A 26,814-nucleotide genomic window follows, 5' to 3' on the forward strand; every position below is an offset into this window, starting at 1 on the left:
AAGAAGTGGAAGAGTCTGCCATACGTAACCGTTTGAGTGTTGAGCGCGTGATTTTGACGCGCCATGTTATCTCTCTTCATACGCGTGAGTTCTCTTTGGGCTGGACCAACTTGTATGCTTGTAGACTTGTATGTGTAGCAGGCCCGTATTACTTATTACATATAAGAGAAAAAGAATATGGTAATCCATTGTAAACGGATCGGAGCGGGGAATACCCGATTAGCACTTTGGGTTTGGGAGTAAAACCCAGAAGCACTCAGCAGCACACAGAAATAACCCACTACTTCTCCTCCATCTTTTCATTTCTTCACTTAGAAACCCATAAAAATCTCTCTTCCCATTTTTTCCTGATTCGCGCTCGACAGCAGCCTGTGTCGTTTTTACTCTTTCCTTTCGTTTCTCTCTGCGTTCTCTTCTCTGTCGTTTTTGCCAACTCGTTCGCGTTTTGCTTCGTTCGCGAAATCATGGCCAAGGCCGTCGTCTCTGACGAAGAAGGTGAACCCTAGAATTGATCTTTTTCCCCAAAACACATAGAATATCGGATCACTTTTTTGCATTTTTATTGCGATTTGTTCTTCGGATTCTTCCGAAACTCTGACGTTATTGTGCATTTTTCTTGTGTTTTTCCCACCTTTTGTGGTGGCTCTTCGATGCGCGCAGATGAGGTCGAGTACGAGGAGGAAGAGAGGGACCCCGCTGATGGAGATGGTTTGGAAGACGGTCGGGATGTGGACGATGACGATGAGGAAGATGAAGAAGGTATTTTCTTCGTTTCGGTTTGAATTTCTGGGCTTTGCGCTGTTTGGGAGCTGAAATTTTTGTTGTGTGCTCCTTTTGGCATAGTGGTTTTTTATTTCTGCAAAATCTCTTGCTAGAGGTGGTGGCGATGTTGTCGTTGTTTAGTTTTTGTTTGTTAAGAACACTAGGGTTTCGACTTTAGGCCTTCAAATTAGGGTTTATGATGTAGTCCTATTTGGTGCATGTGTGAACTGTTGCACGTGGTGAATGGAGAAAGGTTTTCTTTATTAGTTCGGTGCCTTGTGTTTAGGGACCAGAAGCATTTGCAATTTTGGTGTATTTTCTTGACAGAGAATGAAAATACATGTTTCTGTGCCTATATTGGGTTTTTCTTGGATGAGATGACATTTGTCAGCCTGGATACTGAAGGGGTTGGGGTATTTGATGTATTTACTGTGTTGGTTGAAGTGTTAAGTATAATTTTTAACAGAATATCATGTTGTTGATTTTTCCATGTAGCAGACTCAATTAGTACATTTACTCTATCTAGTGGGATAATAAGCACAGAATTCTGAATGGCTTTATATTTTTGTCTTCTATATCTGTTGTTAACATATTATATAAGAATCACAAGCAAGTAGCAATACCTGTGGGTTTCACTCATTTTGGGGGACAATGTTCCGTATGAGCTTTTATAGATGGTCTGCTGGATGCTTTGGTGGGGATTCTCACATTTTAAAAATGATTTTTTGTTTATTTTGGTTGTTCTTTTGAACTTTTTTTGATTGGGAGGTTCAAATGATGGTTGCAACTTACTGTTTGATCAATCCCTCAGAGGCAGAAATGTGATTGTTGCCAACTTGGTCTAGCTTCCCTTTTGCTTGTTATGTGAATCTAATCTTTCAGTTGGTATCTTATTATCTGTAACTAGTCATGGGAATAATATTTTCCCTTTATAAGCTTTAAATGATGCTTTGTATTGGCACTGATACTCTGCTGCTTTTCCACCTCAATTCAGAAGGGCAGGATGAATATGAAAATGATGGATTTATAGTGGATGATGTTGAAGATGAAGATGAGCAAGATGAAGAGAGGCCAGAAAGTGATGATGAGCGGCAGAAGAAGAAAAAGAGGAAGAAAAAGTAAGTTATTTATGTTGTGTGTACCCCTCTCCAGAAAAAAGAAATTTGTTTAAAAATAACTGTACTTTCTTTTGTATTTCTTGCCTGAAATTTTAATATGTGATGTTATTCTTTTAAATTTTGATGAATTATTCCAACTGTTCAGGGAGGAGTATGTCCTTGATGAAGATGATTATGAGTTGTTGGAGGATAATAACATCAATATTCATCGTCGGAAGGTCAGGGAACTTGCATATATTTTCAATTATGGCTTATAGTTTATAGAAAAATGATTGGGAATCCTAAACCATCTTTATTTTCCTCCTAATTTCTAAATAAAAGTTGTACTTTTTGGATTTTTATACTTTTTATGTTTTCATTAAAAAAAAAATTATTTTTTACTCTTGAGAATTAGGAGGAAGATTTAAGAATCCCGATCGTTAACCCTAGTTGATAATATACAAGTCAACAATAATTTTCAATTTTTCATCAGGAGAGCAAAAAGTTCAAACGGCTGAAAAAAGGTCGGAGGGATACCGAGGAGGAGCCCTCTGGATTATCTGGTGAAGAGTTTGATGGGAGTGGTAAAGTTGGGCGAACTGCTGAGGAGAAGCTTAAACGCAGTTTATTTGGTGATGATGAAGGTACTTCCTAATTCTGCAGGTTTATATTTTGGTTTCTAATTGAGAATGCCCTCTTTTGGAAGAATGAGTTTTTTGAATGTTTACCAAATAATAGTTTTCTATTTCATGTTACTCTTTGGTAAAATAAGGGTGAAACTTGCTCCCAATAAGCAGGAAGTTACACGAGAATAGTGTTTGGTCTAGTTTGGAAAATCTAAAATGGCCATGGTAAACATTATATCAAAGAGCTAAAGTTTATAAGTTGAAATCCTAAATTAATGGAAGACTAGAATGATCTTTTTTAATTTTAGCGACCATATGCCAACTCTCAAAAATATCTCATGCGAGTTCTCAAGAATGGTGCCTGGCTTTTAAAAGACCAGACCAAAAGCACTCTAACTTTTTGATTTAGCAAACTGATAAAATGGTATATGCTTTTTTTTTTAAGCTAGACCATTCCTTCAAGCTTTACCAAACCCACTCATAATCTGTCTATTCAGTGTGGAGCATCATTTATCTGCCAAAGCTATTTTTCATGCTCAAATATACACTTGTAATCTAAATTCAGTTACATCACCTAAACATGAATTACAGGAGCTCCACCTGAAGACATTGTTGAAGAAGAGGAACAAGGAGAGGAGGAGGAGGAGGATGCAGACATTGGAGAAGATGATGAAATGGCTGACTTCATTGTGGATGAAGACGTAATGGATGAGAATGGAGATCTTGTGAGGTATTTTGAACATGTTGATTTTTTTCTTATGTAAGATACTATTATTTGTTTTAATGATATGTTGAAAAATCGACGTAGACGAAGGAAGCTGAAGAGAAAGAAAACTAGGCAGGCACCAGGTGTCTCTTCATCAGCTTTGCAAGAAGCACAAGAGTTATTTGGTGATGTGGAAGAATTGCTGCAGAACCGCAAGCACAAACTGGAATCGAATGAATATAGAGAAACTAGACTTGAGGATGAATTTGAGCCTATTGTCCTTTCAGAGAAGTATATGACAGAGAAAGATGACCAGATAAGGGAGCTAGACATTCCGGAGAGAATGCAGGTCTTTAGAGATATGGAATTAGATGAAAAATTTTCTAATCACCAAGTTGTATTCATATATTATAAGCTTTTATTTTTGGTCTTCTGTAGATATCTGAGGAGAGTACCGGTGCTCCTCCTATGGATGGAGGTATTTTAGAAGAGGAGAGCCAATGGATAGTTAGCCAACTTGGCAATGGTGCAGTCCCTTGGATTTCCAAGAAAATCACAAGCAATCAAAATGGGGCTAAGGAACTACCAATTGAGAAGGATGATATTTTAAGATTTTTGGAAATGCATCATGTGCAGAAATTAGATGTCTGTGTCAGATGCCTTAGACTTGGCTCTTTTTGTCTTCTCCTCCCTTTATTTTCCTAACGTGGAACTTCTTTTGTTCTAGATTCCTTTTATTGCTATGTATCGGAAGGAGGAGTGCTTAAGCTTATTAAAAGACCTTGAGCGATCTGAAGATGGTGATGAGAATTGGGATAAGAATAACAAGACACCTACTTTAAAATGGCACAAGGTTTGGTAACACTGATCTGGTGCTTCTGGTTTTTTACATATATTTATTTACGCTGTTTATAATATAATATTATGTTTACAATTGACAAGAGGATTATTTTTCTGCAAATGGATTCCTTCTGTCTGTTTAGGTTCTCTGGGCTCTACAGGATTTGGACAGGAAGTGGTTACTTCTTCAGAAGAGGAAGAGTGCCCTTCAGCAATACTATAGAAAACGATTTGAAGAAGAGTCACGCCGTGTTTATGAGGAAACACGACTAAACTTGAACCGGCAGTTGTTTGAATCTGTTATGAGATCCCTGAAGGAGGCGGAATCTGAGAGGGAAGTTGACGATGTTGACTCCAAGTTCAACTTGCACTTTCCACCAGGTGAAGTTGGTGTTGATGAAGGCCAATACAAGAGGCCAAAAAGGAAGTCTATGTATAGCACTTTCAGTAAGGCAGGTCTGTGGGAGGTTGCAAGCAGGTTTGGGTGCAGTGCTGAGCAACTTGGGTTATGTCTCTCACTTGTTGCTCTGGTAAGTATACTTCAATTTGATTTTGCCATTTGTTTTGACACTAAACTAAAGGATCTATTTTTCCTTATCTCTATTGTAGCATGAGTTGGAGGATCCAAAGGAAACACCAGAGGAGATGGCTTCAAATTTTACATGTACCATGTATGATACCCCTCAAGAAGTACTTAAGTGTGCTAGGCACATGGTATGCATATTTGACCTTGCTCAGGTTTATCCTTAAAAGTGGCCTTTGATTTGATTCTAATGGATATTTTGTTTCAGGCAGCCGTTGAGATAAGTTGTGAGCCTAGCATTAGGAAGCATGTTCGCACTCACTTTCTTGATCATGCGGTGGTGTCTACCTGTCCTACTGCTGATGGAAATACAACAATAGATTCTTTCCATCAGTTTGCTGGTGTGAAGTGGCTGCGCGAGAAGCCATTGTCTAAGTTTGAGGATGCCCAATGGCTCCTTATACAGAAGGCAGAGGAGGAGAAACTTCTCCAAGTTACTATTAAGCTTCCTGAAGAGTATCTTAATAAGTTAATAGACCAATTTAATGAGTATTATATTAGTGATAGTGTTAGTAGATCTGCTCAGCTGTGGAATGAACAGAGGAAGCTGATATTGAATGATGCAATCTTTCGGTTTCTCTTACCATCTATGGAAAAGGAGGCAAGAGGTGTTTTGTCAAGCAAGGCAAAGAATTGGTTACTTATGGAGTATGGGAAGGCATTATGGAGTAAGGTTTCTGTGGGGCCTTATCAGCAGAAGGAAAATGATCTTAGCTCTGATGAAGAGGCCGCTCCTAGGGTTATGGCATGTTGTTGGGGCCCTGGCAAACCACAGACAACTTTTGTTATGTTGGATTCTTCAGGAGAAGTGCTAGATGTGCTTTACACTGGGTCTCTTACTTTTAGATCACAGAATGTCAATGACCAACAACGGAAGAAGAATGACCAGGAACGCGTGCTGAAGTTTATGACAGATCACCAACCACATGTTGTTGTTTTGGGAGCTGTAAATTTGTCTTGCACTCGTCTAAAGGAAGATATATATGAGGTTGGCATCTTGGTTTTCTTGTTATGCAATAATTTTTACCTCTCCTTATATATGATGCTTCACCTGTTCCTGCAACTCTATTCTCTTAAGCAAAACATGCAGTTGCTTGATGCTTATCTTCTAAAGTATTCATGCTAGGCTGGGCTTGCACTAGTTACTAGTCCCACTTACTTGACCTCGAGTAGGAAATAGTTATTGCTGGCTTGTACTATTGTTTGTATATAAAGAAATCAAGTCTGTTTTGATGTCATAATTATAACCATTGTGACCCTATAATACCTCTGGCATGGAAGCATGGACTGAAATCTTTTGTAGTTAGAGCTTGTGTAAAACCATTTGATAAGTAAATTAGGTTTACAGTTGCCTTTCTCTGATGTTTATTGGTTCTTTTACTCTATAATATGATATTTTTGTCCGAGTCATGTATTATCCATTCATTGTTTTATTTTATTTGTATCTGGCAGTTCTTTTTGAGTTGCGTGAAACTTCATTCCATGTACCTGACCTTGGCGATGAGGGATTTATTATTTTATTGTAGGTCTCATGTGGTATACTTTATTTCTATTAGGTCATTTTTAAGATGGTAGAGGAAAACCCTCGAGATGTTGGGCATGAAATGGATGGGCTCAGCATTGTGTATGGGGATGAATCTCTTCCCCGTCTTTATGAAAATTCACGAATTTCCTCCGAACAACTTCCTTCCCAACAAGGTAAGTACTACTGCATTGATTGGGCTCAGATCCTTCCCCTTTGGGAATCTTAGAACTGATTCTGTGTGTTTATTACATTGGCAGGTATAGTGAGGCGGGCTGTTGCACTTGGTCGATATCTTCAGAACCCATTGGCAATGATTGCAACATTATGTGGACCTAGAAAGGAAATATTATCATGGAAACTGAGCTCTTTAGAGAGCTTTCTTAACCCAGATGATAAGTTTGCTATGATTGAGCAAGTTTTGGTAGATGTGACTAATCAGGTTGGATTAGATATTAATCTGGCGATAAATCATGAGTGGTTATTTGCACCATTGCAATTTGTTTCCGGGCTTGGTCCACGAAAGGCTGCATCCTTGCAGAGATCATTGGTGAGAGCTGGTGCAATTTTTACTCGGAAAGACTTCCTGACAGAACATAAACTGGGTAAAAAGGTGTTTGTCAATGCAGTTGGGTTTTTGCGTGTACGACGAAGTGGGTTGGCTGCTAGCAGCAGCCAGTTTATTGATTTGCTGGATGATACAAGAATCCATCCAGAATCATATAGTCTTGCTATAGAGTTGGCTAAAGATGTCTATGAGGAGGATGGAACAGGTGATGCAAACGATGATGATGATGCTGAGATGGCCATTGAGCATGTGAGAGACCGGCCTAGCTATTTGAAAAACCTAGACGTCGAGGAATATGCTGCTGGAAAGAAACGCCAGAACAAGATAGAAACTTTCTATGACATAAAAAGAGAACTGATTCAAGGTTTCCAGGAATGGCGTAAGCAATATGAAGAACCAAGCCAGGATGAGGAGTTCTATATGATTTCAGGTGAGACTGAGGAGACTCTGGCAGAAGGTAAAATTGTCCAAGCCACTGTTCGCAGAGTGCAAGCCCAGAAAGCAATATGTGGGCTTGAATCTGGAATGACTGGAATCCTTATGAAAGAAGACTATACTGATGATTGGAGAGACGTAGTTGAACTTTCTGATAGGATACATGAGGGTGACATACTCACGTGTAAAATCAAGTCAATTCAAAAGAATAGGTATCAAGTCTTCCTTGTTTGTAGAGAGAGTGAAATGAGAAGCAACCGGTTTCAAAACAACCGTGATCTTGATCCTTACTACCATGAAGACAGAAGCTCTCTGCAGAGTGATCAAGACAAAGCTCGGAAAGAAAAGGAGCTTGCGAAGAAGCATTTCAAGCCGAGGATGATTGTCCATCCACGCTTTCAAAATATAACTGCTGATGAAGCAATGGAGGTTTGTTTGAGTAATTTTATATCATGATGTGTGTTCTATTGGCCTTTTATTTCAATGTTATGACTTTCTTGTGTTGCAAAATTAGCCTCTAGTCCTCTATTTATGCACATCTCAACAGTCTTGGACTTCAGAACTGAATACTCGACAAAGACTCGAGAAAAACTACTAAATTGATGATTGCTTCTAGATTTAAATTAAACGATTGAGTTGGTTAGCAGTTGGTTTCCAAAGCTTTGCTTTGACCATTTTATGGAAATTCATGTTAGACATACAGATTGCTTTGCAGGACCTTTATTTAGATTCTATGTACAAATATATCTGACCAAGCAAATATCAATATGAGCTTTCCTCTGCTGGTTCTTTAGTATGACGTTTTCTTCAAATGAAATCTTATTTGTTGCTTATCTACTGTTTTGTCTAGACTCTAGATATCCCTGAATCAACTGAATCAATTATAATTCTAGTTCTTGAAGTTTGTGTGATTCTTGGATTTGGTAGGAGTTGATACCATATTTTTGAACTGCAGATCATTGAAAATGAAATAATAGATTAATAATGTTTCTTTTTGTTGAGATTTAATTTAATGGTTAATAAATTCTTGCTTAGCCTTACTTCTATGTGAATGCAGTTCTTGTCTGACAAAGACCCTGGGGAAAGCATTATTCGTCCTAGTTCACGTGGACCTTCATATCTTACTTTAACGCTCAAAATTCATGATGGAGTGTATGCCCACAAAGATATAGTCGAAGGTGGAAAGGAACATAAGGACATTACAAGCTTGCTTCGAATTGGGAAGACACTCAAAATTGGAGAGGACACTTTCGAGGATTTAGATGAGGTCAGTCTGTGACTTGGTTTTCTTTGATACCTTTCTTTTGGTAGTGTGATTAACTTCTCCACATCATTTGTTCTCAGGTTATGGACCGTTATGTTGATCCCTTGGTGACTCATTTAAAGGCAATGTTAAATTACCGCAAGTTCAGGAAGGGTACAAAAGCAGAAGTTGATGAACTTTTGAGGCTGGAGAAATCTGAGTATCCAATGCGCATTGTCTATAGTTTTGGCATCTCACATGAACATCCTGGAACATTTATATTAACTTATATAAGAAGTACAAATCCACATCATGAGTACATTGGACTTTATCCAAAAGGATTCAGATTTCGCAAGAAGATGTTTGAGGACATTGATCGGCTTGTGGCGTATTTTCAGAGGCATATTGATGATCCCCAGCATGATTCAGCCCCTTCCATTAGATCTGTGGCTGCTATGGTACCAATGCGAAGCCCTGCGGCTGGTGGTTCATCAGGGGGATCTACAGGTAGTGGCTGGGGAGGTTCAAACAATGAGGGTGGTTGGAGGGGTAACTCCTATGATAGGGATCGATCATCTACTCCTGGTTCTAGGACAGGTATACCAATGAGTTCAATTCTGGTTTACTGCTGAACTTATTGGGTGTTGTTAATGAATCTATGGTGGTGCTACGGAATACACACAACTCCATGCTTTGCTGCTATTAAAATGGTTAATGGTTTTAGTTCTACTTAGATGAAATATAAATTTCGGCCTAGTTAATCTATTTCTCAGTTGCATGTAATTTTACAATTTGCTTTCACTGGAAGGCATTGACACATTTGTATTATTTTTTCTACAGGACGGGGAGATTACAGACACAATAATAGAGATGAACACCCTAGCGGAGTGCCTCGTCCATATGGCGGTGGACGCGGGCGCGGACGCGGACGTGGTCGAGGTTCTTACGATAACAATAGAGGACATGGCTCCAATAATGAAAGGCAGGACTCCGGGTATGGTGGATCTAGATGGAGTTCGGCTAAAAAGGATGCAGATGATTTAAGCAATTTTCCAGGGGCTAAGGTCCAAAATTCTCCTGGAAGAGAAGCTTTCCCTGGTGGTTGGGGGGGAAGTGGTGGAGGTAGCAGCAGTGGTTGGGGAGGTGGAAATAGCGGTGATGACAACGGGGGATGGGGTGGTGGTGCAGGTCCAAGTGACACCGATAATGGAGGCTCCGGCTGGGGAGCTGGCTCTAAGAAAGCATCTGACAATGGATGGTCTGGAAATGCCGGGGGCGGCTCTGGTTGGTGAACTGTTGAGAACTTAGTTTAGCTTGCCCTCGGCAGTTGCTTCGTGTTCAATTCATATTTGACCTACATTAGCCTAGCATACCCTGTGGGGGGATTAGCTTCATTTGAAGTCATATTTGACTGACTGACATGTAATCAACCCTCTTTGGCGCCTACTTTTGCACTGGTAATTTGGTTGTAAATATGTGTAAACTTGAACAGATGTCGAGCGCACGGGAGAGTGCATTTGATTTTGTCAGTTTTGCTGAAATTAGGTAGTTACTTTTATGAAATTATTGGTTTTTTGGCTGCCTGTTAGGTGATGCCTCTTTGAGGAGCAAAATCTTAAAATTGTCTGTTGGAAAATTAGTAAATTTTTCGCATAATTTTAAAGAATTATTTCATTCATTTATTTAAAATTTTAAATTACGTATGACTCACCGTGCATCTTTGGTATCAAGCAAACAAAAATATTCTCTACATACAAGTTAAACAAAATCATATAAGATTTTTTAGCCTAATTTACTTCATGCGTCGTTATATAATTTTTCAATCAACGCAAGAATATATTACTCTCTTTTGAAAGGATTTCGTTTCTCTTTTCAAATTTTTTCAATGTTTTAGAACTACGTTCTTTTTTATCTTTGCGGTTTTTTTTTCATTTTTTGCGTTCACTTTCTTTTTTGTAATTTTTTTCGTTCTCTACGTTTTTGAAATCAAGTTCTGAAATCAGTTTTGAACATTTATCTTGTTGTTGAAGATAATGAATGATTTAAGTTCAGATTGTCAATTGAACCAAAACGAAATAGATTATTGTTTTGAATCCAAGTGGCTAATGTGTGATTTGATTCTAGTTAATGTTTTTGTTAGTAGTTTATGATTCTGTAGGTGAATAATATTGTTTGTTTGTGAAAATTGTTCATCATTGATGGTTTGAGTTGAATGTAATATATGAGTTCTGATGAATTTGTATTTAGAAAAACTTTCGGTGTATATTAGAATTCTTTCACTGTATTTATAGGTTTAGACTTTTCAGTTGAACGAGGGTGAGTTGTATTATTGTTTTAAATCTAGTTATTGTAGTGAGGTGTGGTTTGAATCTAGTTAATGTAGTTTGTTAGTAGTTTATGATTCTGTAGTTGAATCATTTAGTTTCTGTTTGTGAAAATTGCTGTGCATAGTTGATGATGAGTTCTGAATATGCTTTTATTATTTTTTATTATGAATTTCGGTGTATGTTATCCTTTAATATGGTGTATTATGGACTATTTTTGGTGTATTTTGCAGTTTTTGTGTGATGTTGATGAGCAGCTTATTCCAAAGGTTGGGATGACTTTTTAACATGCTTAAAAATGCAAAATTCTACAAAAATTATTCGAAAGTTGCATGTTTTTCTACAAATAAGAAGGGAAATGAAATTAAAAACCAATTGATTACATGTACTAGAGAAGGGAGATAAAAATCGAACATATCTCCAAGAAGACAAATCCCTCAATTGAATTAAATTGTCCTACAAGAATTTATATACATATATTGAAGAACGTTGGTATTTGGATCATTTCGAAGGTTGTGTTGCATCATTAACATTCTTGCTGTTCAAATCAAGCAGAGATGCTTAAATAACACAGGAATTAAGTATGTCCATACAATATACAATAGAGAATAACGAGGAAGTCAAAATCAGACCAAACAAATAGACCAACCATTTGTCGCAGTAGCAGGGGGTCATCATGAATTAAGTTCTATTGAAAAAGATATAAGAAATTATATCACAAGAGAAGTGCAGAATGTTTCGAAACTAGAGGATGCAAAAGAATTTGGAAAATACTTATTAAGAATGAAATAGAAGAATCATAATTTCTTTTTTGAGGTTGATAAGTCAATTTTGCATTTTGGACCGACGCAAGTAGGGCTACTTGTGAGTATTTTAGAGATGTTATTTCATTCGATACCACTTACAATACAAACGAGTAATATGCTATTTTACTTTATGTGTATTTTGATATCATTTTTGGTGTATTAATGATTTTGTTTCTGTGTCGTCTTATTTAGGTATAATATGGTTTTTAGTTCTTTTGCTGAGGTGAATTACCACGGTCAGTCAACACTTCTGAGATGTGCTTTGATGAAAAATGAGGATACTCAATTATTCAAATGGTTATTTGAATGTTGACTTCGTTGCATGGGAGGAAATGCGCCGAAAGACATTCTTACCAACCAATGCGCATTGATGCAAAAGGGATATTGAGGTCTGTATGCACACAACAATTCACCGGTGGTGTATTTGGCATATCATGAAGAAGATCCCAAGTAAATTAAATGGCTACAAGCGATACGAAGAAATTGAACACGAAATGAATCATGCTATTTGGAACTATCTTACAAAAAATTTATTATATTTGAATTGGAATGATTTTCTAATGAAATATGGTCTTGGGGACAACAAGTGACTTTCAGGTAATGTTATTTTTATTAGGATTAACAGATGTTATTAATTTTAGTATGTGTTTTGCTTGTGCAGTAGAGGTGTCAAATTGTATGTTTTTTAGAGCTTTTCGAAGATCGTCATTTATGGATTCAAGTTTATCTTGATCACCACTTCTGGGCCGGGACGAGAAGCACGCTAAGGAGCGAGAGCATGCATGATTTTTTTAACGAGTTTATTATGCACAACAACTCACTTATCCAATTCTTCAAACAGTACGATAATTTCTAGGACATAGAGAGCAAAGAGAGAGAGAGAATCAAATGCTGTAGATTTTCATACCGTCATACTGTGTGCAACAAAATCCTCAATAAAAGCTCAGTTTCAACATGTATATACTCACGAGAAGTTCAGGAATGTCCAAGCACAATTCAGAGGAAAAGTGAATTGCATCACAAGATCAACGCACTCCGCTCTAGGCTATACGGTATATGAAGTTGTAGAACAGGTTTCTAACTCAACATTCAACAAGTTTGCACATACGACAGGATATCGACTGAAGTTAAATGCTAGTGCTTATTATTCGAGTCAAGAGGAATAATGTGCCGTCATTTTCTAAGCGCGTTAACCTTTGAGCGAGTAAATAAAGTATCACCAAGATATATATTAGAACAATGGAGCAAGAACGTAAAGAGGAGGCACACACGTACCAAGAGCAGCCATGACGAGCCTCTGTTGGAGCCAAGATGCAAGAGATTTGATAATTTGGTGTTTCATCACAAAATATTTATGAATTTGCATCAGAATCTGAGAAGTTGCCTGTGATTCTGCACCGCGCTTATGACAATGCTATGGTGTAGATGCAAGAATACAAAACCAAAAGCAAAGGAAAATATCCGTTATCTCACAAAGATGTTTCCTTGGAAGATATTAACGAGCTTCAAAGTCCTCCACGCGTGAGAACAAGAGGATGTCCCAAAAATAGACTGGGATCAAAGATAGAAAAACAGATTGCAAATGCTTCAAAGAAAAATAAAATGAAAGCACTAAGTGAGGTAAAAGTGATATTCTTTAAATACGGAAAATTGGGCTTATTTTTGTTAATAGTTTTGCTAATGTGATTTATTTTTTGCAGTTGAACCTTTATGATGATGGTTCATTGGTGCAATCAAATTCTAGCCAATATCATGGACATGTTATGAATTATCAGTTCAGAGATTCAATAGCATAGGATAGTTTTTTTGGTGTAGCGTGACACTATTTCGGTGTACTGCGAAACAATTTCGGTGTATTCTGCATGCTCTTCTTTTTTATATTTTGTTTTTTTGTTCCATTTTTGGCATATTTCAGTTTGTTTGGAAATTAGTGTCTTCAATTATTTGAAGGAATTTGTTTATTTTAAATATACAATACTTAGACAATTCAATATTTAAGGAGGGTAACAATTCAAACTACAAAATTCTCATATTTCCTGTTTATAATTTACAGAAAAATATGTATGCACGTTTTTTGGATGTATTTCGAATAGTTTTCGGTGTATTCGTAAAGGAATTCGGCGTATTAGACAATTTATTCTTATTTTCTTGGATTTTTTGAACCTGCATTCATTCAGATTAACAACATTTCAATACAGCACAGACAGCTTCATAGAAGTTTATTTTTTCAAAGAAAATTTATAAACTTGGATTAAATATTTTACAAAGTTAGAAAGTATGTGTTCAAACAACCAATTTAGTACACAATTTTTAACAATGTATAACATTCAAACTATTTACTGTCGATATCTTCTAACACAATTCACAATAAGAACTCAATAATGTCGCAGATGGCTTGGATAGTCTGATGGCTTCACATTTTTGAATGGCTTTATCTCTAAATCAATTTATTTCATCAAATAGAATGAGTGAAGCATATTCAATTCTGAAATGATCCATTTCTTCCTATAATTTAAGGAAATTTCTTCTATTAAACTTCATTAATTTAGTAATATAGAGTTATCTATTTTTAAAGATAGTTACTTGTGTCTAATTCTCCTGTACATATTTGCCCTTTTTGATGTTTTCTAGTTCAATTATCTCCAGCCATTTCATCACATAAATTTCACCATCGAAGCTAAAAACAAAAATAAATTAGCAAAGTATAATAGGACAGTAAGAGAAAACACAATTTCTTAGATAGAAAGATTTATACTGGGTATGTTACGCGACGATGTTAACGTATGGTGCTTCAATTTCATCATCCTTGTCCGTCAAAGTTTGTCTTCCGATAAATACCCTCATTCTTGAAATCATGTAGCCCCGTTAGGGGTTTACTCAATGAGTGGGAAAAAACGGGCACATTCTTAAAAAATACATCACTCTGGCTTCTATGCGATGCCTATAAGAGGTGGATGCGTCTTTTCTAGACCCATCAGAAGCATGAGAGAAGAAGTAAGCTTCCCTTTAGACCATGGCCGCTAGGGAGGCCATGGAGTCAGAGAGTGAAGGAGCCGCCATGGCTAGCTCGTGGAAGCCGAGATGGGACAAGATCGGAGGGAGTAGTGCTGTGTGAGAGAAAAACAAAAAAAAGTAAAATATAATAAAGAGTATATTTACTACCAAATTACATAAAAATGAACTAATAGTCTACTTATTTCAAACAGAACTACACCAAATTTTTATATTGCTAACAACAGACTGAAACTAGAGAATTTATAGAAAAAATAGAAACAACTTACAACAAATTTATTAAGTGTTCTTTCTTTTGAAGAAGATCTTTGCAAAATGGGTCGAGGACATGGAACTTCTTCTTTTTAGCATCCACCATCCATATCCACCAATGTTCTGCGTAGCAAACTGGGGCAAATATATGAAGTTTGGCCAAAGAGAACAATTTTTTAGTTTAATTGGCACCTAACGAAAGGATTGTTTAAGAAGTTTAATAAACAAAAACTTACGAATAGATGGGATGCAAACTTTTTCTTGTCTAAATATGGGATGAAGTCCTCATAGTCTTGAATATCGAAGGGCTTGTTAGTTTTTGATTGTTTGAACTTGTCTTGATGATTTCCCAAAGCCAAATTCTGCAGAATTTGTATAACACTGAAAGATACAGTTATAACAAACCATACATTTTAAAAATACACCAAAATTTGAATTTACTACACCTTACCATAGTATTAGAAGGGACACAGTATATTTGTTCTTTAAATCTTTCAATTATTTTTTTGTTCAAAACATGACATTGCAAAGATAACCTAGGAAAATAAAAAAACCCAAAGTTATTACATAGATAACACAACAACTTATAAGAAAATAATTAATGTTATTCTAAGATTACTAGATTTTCGACATATGTATTGGCTTTTAAAGATGCAAAGTGTCCTCTGGTTATTTTCAGTGGATATTCATGGTTCAAGATGAATATTGTGTCCCACTCATTAGTACTTGTATCGGCATAGGTCTTGAAAGTTGTGGCCCAGAGAAAGCATTTTTTGTTAAGGTCGCCCGTTATTTTGCTTCGCCTCATAGGTGTTTTGAACTTGTCAACAAAGCTCACGGTAGACTGCACCTTTTGGTATGAGAGATTTTTATCCTCAACAAAATTTAACGCTACTGTAATCCCAGTATTTATGACCTGCGCCACCAACTCTTCTAATTCTTCAACCAATATCGGGCTCTTTTGAGTTTTTCCTTTTTCAACTGCTGATTGACCCTCCTGATTAAGTGTATCTTTCTGACTCAATTCAGAAAAGGCAAAGATCAATGATGGCGCAGGAATTCATGCTTTAGAAATAATGTTGCTTTGATGACCATCATTAATCCAGCATTGGCTTGAATGGGTGGTTGACTGTATGGTGATATATAAAATAGTAAAAGAATAAACAGAAACTGTTGAAAGAGAATTATATTGTGTAGAACTTACACTTAAAAAGGAGTTGCTGGCTCTATTGGTGTGTTTTCTGCAGGGTCATAAGGTTGTGGAGTACTTCTGCATTATAAAAAAGGAATTAAATTTAAAAAAAATTGCACCTTAATTCACACGAAATACACCGAAATAAGAATCAAATATGCCGCTATTTAAAAAGACATGTAACCCATTAAACCATGCACAAATACACCTAAAGACAAACCAAATACACCGAAAGTATTATTCCTTACGCACTAATAGCTTCTTTTGTATATTCTTCACTAGAAGATTTTACAGCAGTTGGTTGATTTAGCAAAGGGCTTGAGGTTGCTGTTTCTGATGGAGGTGCACATATTTAAAGTGGAAGTCTAATGAAGACAAAAATTAAAATTTAATACTGAGTAAACATTTAGGAGAAAATGATTAACTCAAAGAATAGAAGATTGAAAGTTGAAAAACTCACATGTTGAGTGGTTCTGATTGTGAATGGGTCTCTTTTTAAAGAACAATAATTTTTTCTTAAGCTGGTTCATTTAACGATTCTTCTTGTTCTTTGATTCTGAAATACACTGAAATCATCTCGTCAATACACCTCAAGCATACGATAGAAACACTTCTATTTTATGAGAACTTGCATAGTTGCAGTTTTTTCTTTTTTTTTCGGCCTTTTTTTCTTGAATAAAGTATTAAAGGTGGATATGTCTAAAATAAGCACAACAATCATGTGCTTATTGGATGTGCCACATTTATATAGACCATTAGATTTTATTAGATGAAAATCAAATGTTAATATAAAAGAAGAACATTGATACACTCTAATAAATACAGAATATTTTAGTACATAAATGAATGCTTTAAATGACAATACTTTAATACATAATATTTTAAATGACAACAGAATCTTTTATTTTTAAATAATTAAATATAAAATATATAAATATAAAATATATAGCTATTCTTTATTTGTTAAGATTAATTATTATGTAAAAAAAATAATATTAAATATTATATTAAAATAATATTTTAAATTATAACATACTAAATCTACACCTCAATTCTAATTGTTCTACCGTACCATAAGTCCATAATCATATCTCAATGTAACAAGACATAATTAGAATCATATACACACGAATTCATTATAATAAATAAATAAATATAATTAAGAAATTTAAAAAATATAAAATAATATTAAATTAAATTGATAAATAAATTATCTAATTTTTCAAAGATAATACATGAAATTATAATTGTTTGAAATTTAGTTTAAAACTTGAAAGATCGAAACTTTGAATATTATAACACCAATATTTATTGAATATTTTAATTTTGTATCAAAAAAATTAAGTTTAAACAATCAAAGAAAACACAATCACAGACAAATATGCGCAAACAGGTATGATGCATGTCTAGTCCTATACAGGTCATGAGCTCATGTGTCGGTTTGTTGCCCGATTCCTGACACTGATCCTGAGATAAGCGTTTCGTACCGTTGTCCTTATCTCAGCCAACGTTCCCTCCATAAGCGTTACTGATAAGGACCAAAAGTAGGTTAGGATTTTCACAAAATAGATTTTTCGTTGCAAGTATAGCTCCGAACCAACAATTGATCCTAATCAAATTATAATCCTAAAGATGCCACAAATCAAAGCAAATATTAACCGAGAGTATTTAGACTCCCAGGTCGTTTTCCCTAGGAACTAATGCCAATGAGCGCACACAATTTTGGTTGTGAGAAGCAAAAAGGGGGTTTCAATAATTGGAAGCAAACCAAATAAAGGAATTAAAGAACAAGGCAAAATTGCAATTAATAAACTAATAAAGGAATAAAAGAACTATTTATGCAATATAAACAAGTAAGACTATAAAGTGATGAAAATGTGATTTAAAACATAAATGAAACCTTGACTTGGGATGAGTTATGGAATCCATTCCTTGCCATAACCACAACTATGATAATTATGATGGATTAATCTCACTAATTCAACCCTTAACATCGAATGATAAGTCAAGTGAGCATAATTGTTATTAATCCACAAATCCTAGCTAACTTAATAATTACCTTAGTAAAAAGCTAACGTTAGTGGAAACAATAACAACTAACAACCCAAGAATTATCACTAAATGTTGGACATTATGGCTCTAGTAATCCATATACTCATTTTTCCCAAGCTAAGAAAATTACCCCATAATCAAAATAGGCATTTCATCAAACACATAGTGGGCATAAACATAAAACATGGCAAAATTGGTAAACTAATGAAAGCTAAGAACCATAAATGATCAAAATCAATGAAAGCAACTCAAACAAACATAAAGTAAGCATCAAACATCAAATTAACCAACTAGAAATCCAAAATGGCAAACTAAGCATATATTGATAAAAGAAAGTAAAATAGAAGAAAGTGTAGAACAAGTGTAGTAATTAAAAGAGACAATTAAAGAAATACTTACAAAGTAAATTGTTAGAATCCAAAATTCAGAACTTCAAGTATAAAATGCTACAAAACCTAATTGAAACCCCTAGGAGAGAAAAATCTAAAATTACACTACACTACTCCTACTATATGTTTTCTACCCTACAAGTGAGCTCCCTTCATATGTGTTGCCATGTCCTTAATATAGCACTTGATTTCAGCATCCAAGCCTTCCAAAATGGGCCAAGAGGCCTCAGAAATTGCGAAGCACGTGTTTCATTAATAAAATCACGTGCAGGGACCTGTCCGAACGCACAGATGTGTGCGTCCGCACACTTGGCTGAAAATCCTCCTATGCGTAGGCACAGGTACTTGTGCGCACGCACACGTCACTGTGTGTGCTTTTCCTTGTTTACTTCATGTGTTCTCCCTTGTACATGCTTTCTTCCACTTTTGGCCATCCATTCTTGCCTCTAAGGTCTGGAATCACTCAACAAACATGTCATGGTATCGAATGGAATAAAAGTGGAATTAAATTGCTCATTTCAAGCACAAAATTGCATGTTTTCACATTTAGGATCAAATTAGGGACCAAACACAAAAGTATGCTATTTAGGTGCTTAAATGTAGGTTTATGTGATGAAATCCATCCAATTCGAGTCAAAATATATCGAAAAATATGGACTCATCAGTTACGCATCCTGTCCTCATGGGAGAACCTTCCTTTCAGTCTCCAGTGAGCATTACACATCGCCGTCCTCACTGAGTCGTCCCTATAGTATCAAGTGAGCGTTAAGCATCGCCGTCCACACTAGACACTTGGCACTAAGGCCTAAATAGCACTCAATTTCTTTTCAATCTTTGCTCTCTACTGTGGTAGAAATTCTTTTAATTAATACCTTCTTTTCTATCTGCTCTACTGTGGCAGACGTTTATTAAAATCTTTTCAGTCACTGCTCTCTGCTCTTCTGTGGCAGAGATCCGTTTACTTAATGCATCTTTCTCGTCACTGCTCTCTGCTCTTCTGTGGCAGAGAGTCTTTTACTTAATACATCATTCTCTTTTTGTTCTTTTTATTTTCTTTTCTTTCTCATCTTTCTCTTTTATTTTCTTACTTCTTTTCTTTCTCTATTATTTTCTTCAATCTTTTAATTCTTTATCATAATTCAACTTCACATTCTTCCCTCACCTTTCCTTAATATCTTATAAAAAAGAATCATAAAATTCTTAAATCAATTGCCTCCTCTAAAGCTTTTAAGAGTTCTTTTGTTTTCTCTTCTCTGACTTAAATATTCTTAATAAAATGATAACAATAATATAAATAAGATAATTTAAATGGTAAATAAATAATATTGGTTTAATTACTCTGTTGGTCCCTATAGTTAGCGAAATTTTCAATTAGGTCCCTACACTTTTTTTCCTTTCAATTGGGTCCCTGCCCCTAATTTTTTTTTTTAATTAGGTCCCTATTGACGGTAAACGTTACAAAAAATGTTAAGATTAAGTGATATGACCATTATAACCCTCCGTTATCCCTTACAAATGAAGGAGACTCAGTAGGGATCTGAGTTCTATCTCTCTTCTTTTCGCCTCTTCCTCAAACTTCTGCTCGTCTCTTTGCAACCCTTACCCTTACTATGTCAATACTCATAGATCAGAGTCAGTTATCTTTAGGAGTCTGTAGTTCCAGAACCCTCGTCAAGAAGAGACATCTTTGTTTTTGTGGTGAGGTAGTTGTTGTGATGTCTTCTTCGGCAGTAGCAAGCCATGGAAGAAGGTATGTTGGTTGTGGGAGAATGCCAAAATGCAAGTTCTTCGAGTGGATTGATGATGAAGAAGATGAGAAGAGCGGATGGTTGAAGCAAAAGGAAAGGAGGGTTCGGTGCTTTTGTGGAGACACTCTGATTCTTCGTAGTTCAAGTACATCAAAAAATCCAAACAGAAGATTCATTTCTTGCCCTAATAGGAGATGCAAGTTTTTTGAGTGGGTTGATGGGAAAGAAAAAAAGATATCTGGAGAAGATGTAGTGAACAGTTCACAGCAAGTACTTGGAAGGGTTAGAGAATTGGAGGCACAAGAAAGGAAGATAGACATATTAAGTGTGGATCTAGAGAGATTAATTGCAGAGGTTGGAGAAGTAGATGCCTGGGTAGGAAGGTTATGTGCTGAGCTGAGTTCAGTGGAGCAACAATTTGCTAAGATGGAAGATAGTATGAAAAAGCAATACAAGATGCTAATTATGCTGGGCTTGATATTAGGTGTTTTGATTGTTGCAGTGTTATATGTAAAGATGTAGAAAGCATCGCTGTTATGATAATGTAATAGTCTATATAAGATAATAGTGTACTATTTATGTTGGGTTCAATGAAGTTATATGAAATGTTTAATTTTTCTAAATGAAAGTTGTTCCTTTGCTATTTAATATGCATACAAGTATGAAACTGAGAAAAAAGTAGGTAAAACAAAAGATGCATTGAATTATAATAGATACCATTATTTTTTACATTATATAATGTAGGACACCTAGATAGCAACAAAATAAATGTGACACCCACTCATATCAGCTTTCTACCCACATAACAAAAGTGGTCCACAACACATAATAACATTGGTCCAAACAATAAAGAAACCAGAGTCACAGGTGAACACAAATCCTACATAACACAAGAGATATAAAAAAGAAACCCTAAACTCTCTTCAGCCTCAATCAAGGGTAAGGTCAACATGTTCAGGCGGCTGATTTGTTGCCTTCCTAACTCCAATCTTGAGTCTTCCACTTCTTCTGACACCAAAGATTTTGGTCTTAGGCAAAGGTTGAGATGCTGGTGTAGTGGGCAGTGATGCAGGTGTAGGCAAAGTGGTGGGCAGTGATGCTGGTGTGGGTAAGGTGGTAGGCTGTGATGGTGGTGCAGGCAGTGATGGTGGTGCATGGGTGTTTGTAGGCTGTGAGAGTGGGACAGGGGTGTGTGGTGGCTGGGATGGGGGTGCAGGGGTGTGTGGTGGCTGGGATGTGGGTGCAGGGGTGTTTGAAGGCCTTGATGTTGTTGTAGTCATGGGTGCAGCCCTCCCTCTACCCCTTCCTCTGGCCATCCCTCATGCTGCTCTTCCTCTGCCTCTCCCTTTAACCATCCTGGATCTAGCAGTTGCAGCAGGTGCAGATCCATTTACTTCATCAGCAGCAGCAGGTTCATTAGCAGCAGAGTCAACTCCTCCAGTTCCAGTTGCAGCATCAGATTCTTGTGTGCCTTCAGGAGCTACAAGATGAAATAACAGTTAATAATAGTTCATCAAAATATGAAGAAAATAACTTGGCAAACAATACCTGTCACTATAGGGTTTGGACAGAGTCTCCTATTGTGTCCGTATTGGCCACAATTACTGCAGGTAACAGAAGTTCCAGATCTTCTATATTTTGTTTGTGTTATGTTTTCATCGGGTTCTCTTATCCTAACCATCCTTGGCCTTGCTGGTTTAACTCTGAAAATTGGAGGGATGATGGTATCGCATTGTATCTTTGGCCACATATTTTCTCTATTAATTGGTAATATTGACTACCCATATGTAGCAAGGTATGCTGCCTTGTTGTAATAGTTACTACAATAATCTTCTGGGTTGTCACCCTTCTCAAAGATAGCACAGCAAGCATGGGGACATGGCATACCATACAAACCCCAGAACCTACAACTACACCTCCCAACCATCAAATCGACCACAAACCTTTCCATTATCATCCTGTTCTTATGGTGGACTTCAAACTTCAGGTCTCCTGCCCATTTAGCTTGCCACTCCATAGCTCTAACCGCGATGATATCTAGCCGTTTCTTTGGTTTTGGCAAAAGTGTACCCTCATACCTCTCTGCCTTCTTCTTTTTCTCTACAAACCTTGTCATCAAATAGCACCTAATCCATTCAAACATTGTCAGAATTGGCTTGTCTCTTGCCTCTAGGATTCTTCCATTGAATGCCTCCGAGATGTTGTTCATCAGCATGTCACTCTTGGCCAGAAATGTAAAGTGACTCTTTGTCCATAATTTTGGATCCAAAGCAAACAACTTCTCATAACAGTCTCTGTTGAGCTCCTTTAGTTGATTCATCCTTCTTTCCCATTCTTCCACATAGGTAGCTTTGGCAATAGACAGAATTAGGTCCCTTAGTACAGCACCACCCCCATAAGCTTTCTTACAGTTGGCATATAAATGCCTCAGACAAAGCCTATGCTCCAGTGTTGGCAATGCCTCTTGAAAGATTTGCATCAGCCCCTGTTTTATTGATTCAGTCCAGAACACAGTATACACAATATAGTCAGGTAAATGTTCACTAACATATGAAATTTTGAAGATTAATGTTCAAAAGCTTAGCCATTGCATCTAAACATAGCATCACTAACATATCAAATTTTTGTTCACAATCTTAGGCATTGCATATATGATCATATAAATTTCAGATTTACATCTACAAACTTATCAAGTGCATATATGATCATATACATATCAGATTAATATTCACAAGCCTCCAGTTGCATATATCATCATAAACATGGCAGACTTAGATTCACAACCTTATATTCACAAACTCATATCAGTTGCATATATCATCATAAACATGGCAGACTTATATTCACAAACTTATATCAGTTGCATATATCATCATAAACATGGCATTCTTATATTTAGATAAAATTAGTTGCAAAAAATTAAAGTGATACCTTTTGTTGGTCACTCATAAAAACCCATTTTCTTGATTCTCCAATGTCATTTAACAGCATCTCCAAGAACCACCCTAACTGTCCTTAGTCTCTGCCTCTACTGCAGCTACGGCAATGGGAAAGTAATTGTCATTTGGATCTCTGCCAACAGCAACTAGCAGCTGCTGTCCATGGTCGCCCTTCAAGTGACATCCATCCACGCCAATAATAGGTCTACACCCCGCCAAGAAGCCTTTCTTGACTGCATCAAGGCACATGTACATTCTCATAAATCGGGGCTGGTGCGTAAGAGAAGGCCTATCAACCAATATGGTCAGACTAGATCCTGGATTTGCCCTAAGTATCTCTGCACAGTAATCCCTTAGTTTAGCATATTGTTGGATTGCCCGCCCATGTACCTCTTCTCTTTCCTCCTTGCCCAGTAAGCCTTACCAACACTGATATTGGCCATGTATTTGTCTTGTATAGTCTGAATAACTGTCGCAAGCTTCATCTCTTCCCCGCTACTGATGTTGTTGGCAATCTTCTTTGAGATCCAACTACTTGATGCAAGTCTTACGCAATAGTTCCTTCCACATGTATGCTTTCCATTCAACGTCTTGATCCGAAAACAGTCAGAACCCCCCACCTTACTCGCAAAACAAACCCACTTGCACTTTCCCTTTCTTCCTTTGCAAACAACTCTACACCTCACCTTATCATTTTTTTCGAAACCTAATGTCCCTATCATTCAATAGGGCATGCTCCTTAACAGCCTCTTTGAATTGACTAAGTGATTTAAATTCCAGCCCCACCTGAAATTCATACTCTCTGTTCATCTCTGCCTCATTGTACTTAGGGAACCTCCTCTTTTTTATCATATCATTAGAGTCCCCCTCATAACTATCTATGTCATCAGTCTCATATCCATCAGATAAGCCCCCAACTTGCTCATCACCCTCCCTTAAACCTTCATCACCTTCAGCTGTTCCAGCTGCTGCAATTCTCTCATCATTTAGTGGGCCAGTAAATCCCCAAATGCATTTGATGGTGGATCATTATCCTCCACCTCAAACCCAAACTGATCATCATGGTCACCATCATCAGCACTATCATCAAATACCTCTTATTCAGTAGAAGGCTCTGACTCAGCATCCACTTCAACCTCTAGCAACCCATCATCATCAGCACTGTCCTCACCTTCCTCTGGCACATAATCAGCATCAGTTGAAGTGATCTCAATCCCATTACTTTCTCTGGCTCCATCGACAACATATACCTCGCAATGTTTTCAGGAATTTGACACTAGTGACCTAGCCATTCTCATCGCATCCCCATCGGACTTCAACTCTCTAAGACCTGACTTCAAATCCATCCCAGGTTCCTTGTACCAGACCCTAGCGAAACTCTTATACCCTAGTTGCTTTAGCTGACTGACAATCTCTTGCAATGACCATTCATCAACCTCAAAATGTAAATCCTCCATAACCATTCCTCCTAAATACTCTAATCGTTGTCCACTGTCAACAAATTTGCCACCATGATGAATTTCGATAATGAAATCCAAATCACCCATAATTGCATACCAAAAAAAATAATGCCATAAATCCCTGTTCAAACACTTTCAGAAACAAAAGGAAGCTCTAATAAACAGAATGACAAACTTTCCCAGGAGAAAAGAACAAAAACCCTTTAATGAGTGAAACATTGAGCGTTGTCTTACCTAGAGGAAGAAGCAACGCCTACGACGACGACAGTGATACCAGAGACGCCAAACCCTCTCGCAATATTCCGGTGGAGTTGATCTCTGCAGCTGAGCGAGTTGGGAAGCAAGGAATGCAAACGACTTTCTTCTCTAAGTTTGGGAGAAGAGACCGAACAGTTTCTAACTCTGAGAGGGTAAAATGGTATTTCAGAAAAAATATGAGTGAAAGAGCATTAGGGATTTCACATAAAGTTAAAGAATCTTTAACTTAGGAACGGAATATTCTGTTAAATCTAACTGTTTGGTCACGGTAGGGACCTAATTGAAAAAAAAAAATTGGGGGCAGGGACCCAATTGAAAGGAAAAAAAGTGTAGGGACCTAATTGAAAATTTCGCTAAACTATAGGGACCAACAGAGTAATTAAACCAATAATATTTATAGCTTTTCTTTAAAAAACTTAACTTCGTAAAGCTTTTATTCTTAAACTCTTATTATCTACGTTTTAAACTTTAAACTTTTAAATATTTTATTTTTAACCCAAAATTTTTATAAAATTATATTTGAAACTTCACTTATCTTAATATTTATAGAAGCAACCCTAAACTTTTACAAAATATCCATTTTTATCCCTGTACTTTATTTATTACTCAAAATATCTAAAAACTTATATAATTACAAATATTACCTCGATTTTTATACCCAAATACAATGTTACACTTCAAAAATAAAATTTAATTACTAAGCTTTCTTTTATACCAAAATCGGAACTCTTAACCGTTTTCTCTTAAAATATTACTTGTGCTTTAATTTGTTCTCGAGTTTTTCGATTACCGATTCTTCGCAACTTTTAATATTTTCTCTTGGCCATCAAACCTTACCAAATTAATCTCAAAATACCACACCACAGCAGCACCGAATTCACCAAAATACCCCGGTGACTGTTCATACATAGTCGACCCAAAATCTCAAGCAAACACTAATAATTCAATATAAACTTAATCAAACTCAAATAGTAATCTATCAAACCAAGATTCACTCATCTAATTTACATTTAATTATTATAGAATTATCAAACCATACCTCCATATGAAATCAAAGCAAAGGAAGCTCCGGAGAAACTTTCTGGCCGAGTTGCTAAAGAAGAAATCATCAGAAATCGCCTGTACCTCCTAGAATTCCAATTGGCCGAACTCATGGGGAAGGGGAGCTACTTCACTGTCAACTTCTACCAAACAAAAGTGATGCCAATATGTAGAGGAGAAAGATGCGAACACTTTTATTGGATTAGATTTTTTATTGGAGTTACAGATAGCAAAAAATCAAAATCAAAGCTCTCGGATTCCATGGAATTTACGTTCCCTCTTTCTCTCTTTTTTCTTTCTTCTTACAACGTTAAAGGAAGAAATGAGATGCTGCTGATGATGATTAATAATGATGAGGATGGTTTTGAATGGTTTGGTGATACATAGGGGTTGGGTGTTATAAAACTAAGCTGCTGAGTCAGCGATTCAAGTTATAAATATTTTAAATGGATAATTATGAAAACTGGATATATTAAAAAACAAGTAATAATATATATGAATTACTAATATAAATGACATTAGCAACATAATGATAAAACATATACGGTGAAGCATTAGCAAAGCTAAGTTCATCGAAAAGTACCGATATTTACTCATATTGGCAGATATCTAGCTTGATAATAAATTATTAACTAAACTTTATTTTTAAATTAAAAATATCAATTACTCAAATTAAAATATATATAATTTTTGTTATTTATAAATTACTAAAATTATGGTTTTAATTATGTAAAATATTTTTATTATAACAAAAAAATATATATATAAGAATCTGAATTTAATTGAACTCAAATAGTTATAAAATTAATTTAAATACTTTTAATAAAATAATTTATAAAAATAAGAAACTCCAGTTAATAAAATAAATTATAACTTATTTATATTTAAATTTTAAAAAATGTGGTCGTTATAAAATACCTAGGTAAACCAAATGTATCAACAAATTACTTGTATCACCC

The 26,814-nt window shown here is 36.1% G+C and overlaps 2 protein-coding genes across 2 annotated transcripts; one reads left to right on the forward strand and one right to left on the reverse strand.

Annotated features, from left to right (window-relative positions):
* The first annotated feature begins 270 nt into the window (after nucleotides 1-270).
* Nucleotides 271-10,060, forward strand: LOC107494162 (transcription elongation factor SPT6 homolog). Its single transcript, XM_016115189.3, has 17 exons — nucleotides 271-495; nucleotides 661-759; nucleotides 1,757-1,880; nucleotides 2,026-2,098; nucleotides 2,353-2,503; nucleotides 3,077-3,215; nucleotides 3,294-3,540; nucleotides 3,630-3,836; nucleotides 3,919-4,044; nucleotides 4,175-4,561; nucleotides 4,641-4,745; nucleotides 4,823-5,602; nucleotides 6,171-6,312; nucleotides 6,397-7,568; nucleotides 8,197-8,406; nucleotides 8,484-8,979; nucleotides 9,223-10,060. Exons 1-17 carry the CDS (start codon nucleotides 465-467, stop codon nucleotides 9,672-9,674), a joined length of 4,941 nt encoding a protein of 1,646 aa, XP_015970675.1. The 5' UTR covers nucleotides 271-464; the 3' UTR covers nucleotides 9,675-10,060.
* Nucleotides 10,061-21,934: 11,874 nt separating this feature from the next.
* On the reverse strand, nucleotides 21,935-24,643 carry LOC107494166 (uncharacterized). The gene is made up of 7 exons (XM_016115193.1): nucleotides 24,381-24,643; nucleotides 24,216-24,323; nucleotides 23,883-24,072; nucleotides 23,487-23,782; nucleotides 23,168-23,385; nucleotides 22,890-22,941; nucleotides 21,935-22,700 (listed from the first exon to the last, which is right to left on the reverse strand). The coding sequence occupies exons 1-7, from the start codon at nucleotides 24,641-24,643 to the stop codon at nucleotides 21,935-21,937; spliced, it is 1,893 nt and encodes a 630-aa protein (XP_015970679.1).
* Between the last annotated feature and the right edge of the window lie 2,171 nt (nucleotides 24,644-26,814).

The sequence above is a fragment of the Arachis duranensis genome, chromosome 6, assembly GCF_000817695.3.
Source record: "Arachis duranensis cultivar V14167 chromosome 6, aradu.V14167.gnm2.J7QH, whole genome shotgun sequence".
In the NCBI taxonomy this organism is placed as follows: domain Eukaryota; kingdom Viridiplantae; phylum Streptophyta; class Magnoliopsida; order Fabales; family Fabaceae; genus Arachis; species Arachis duranensis.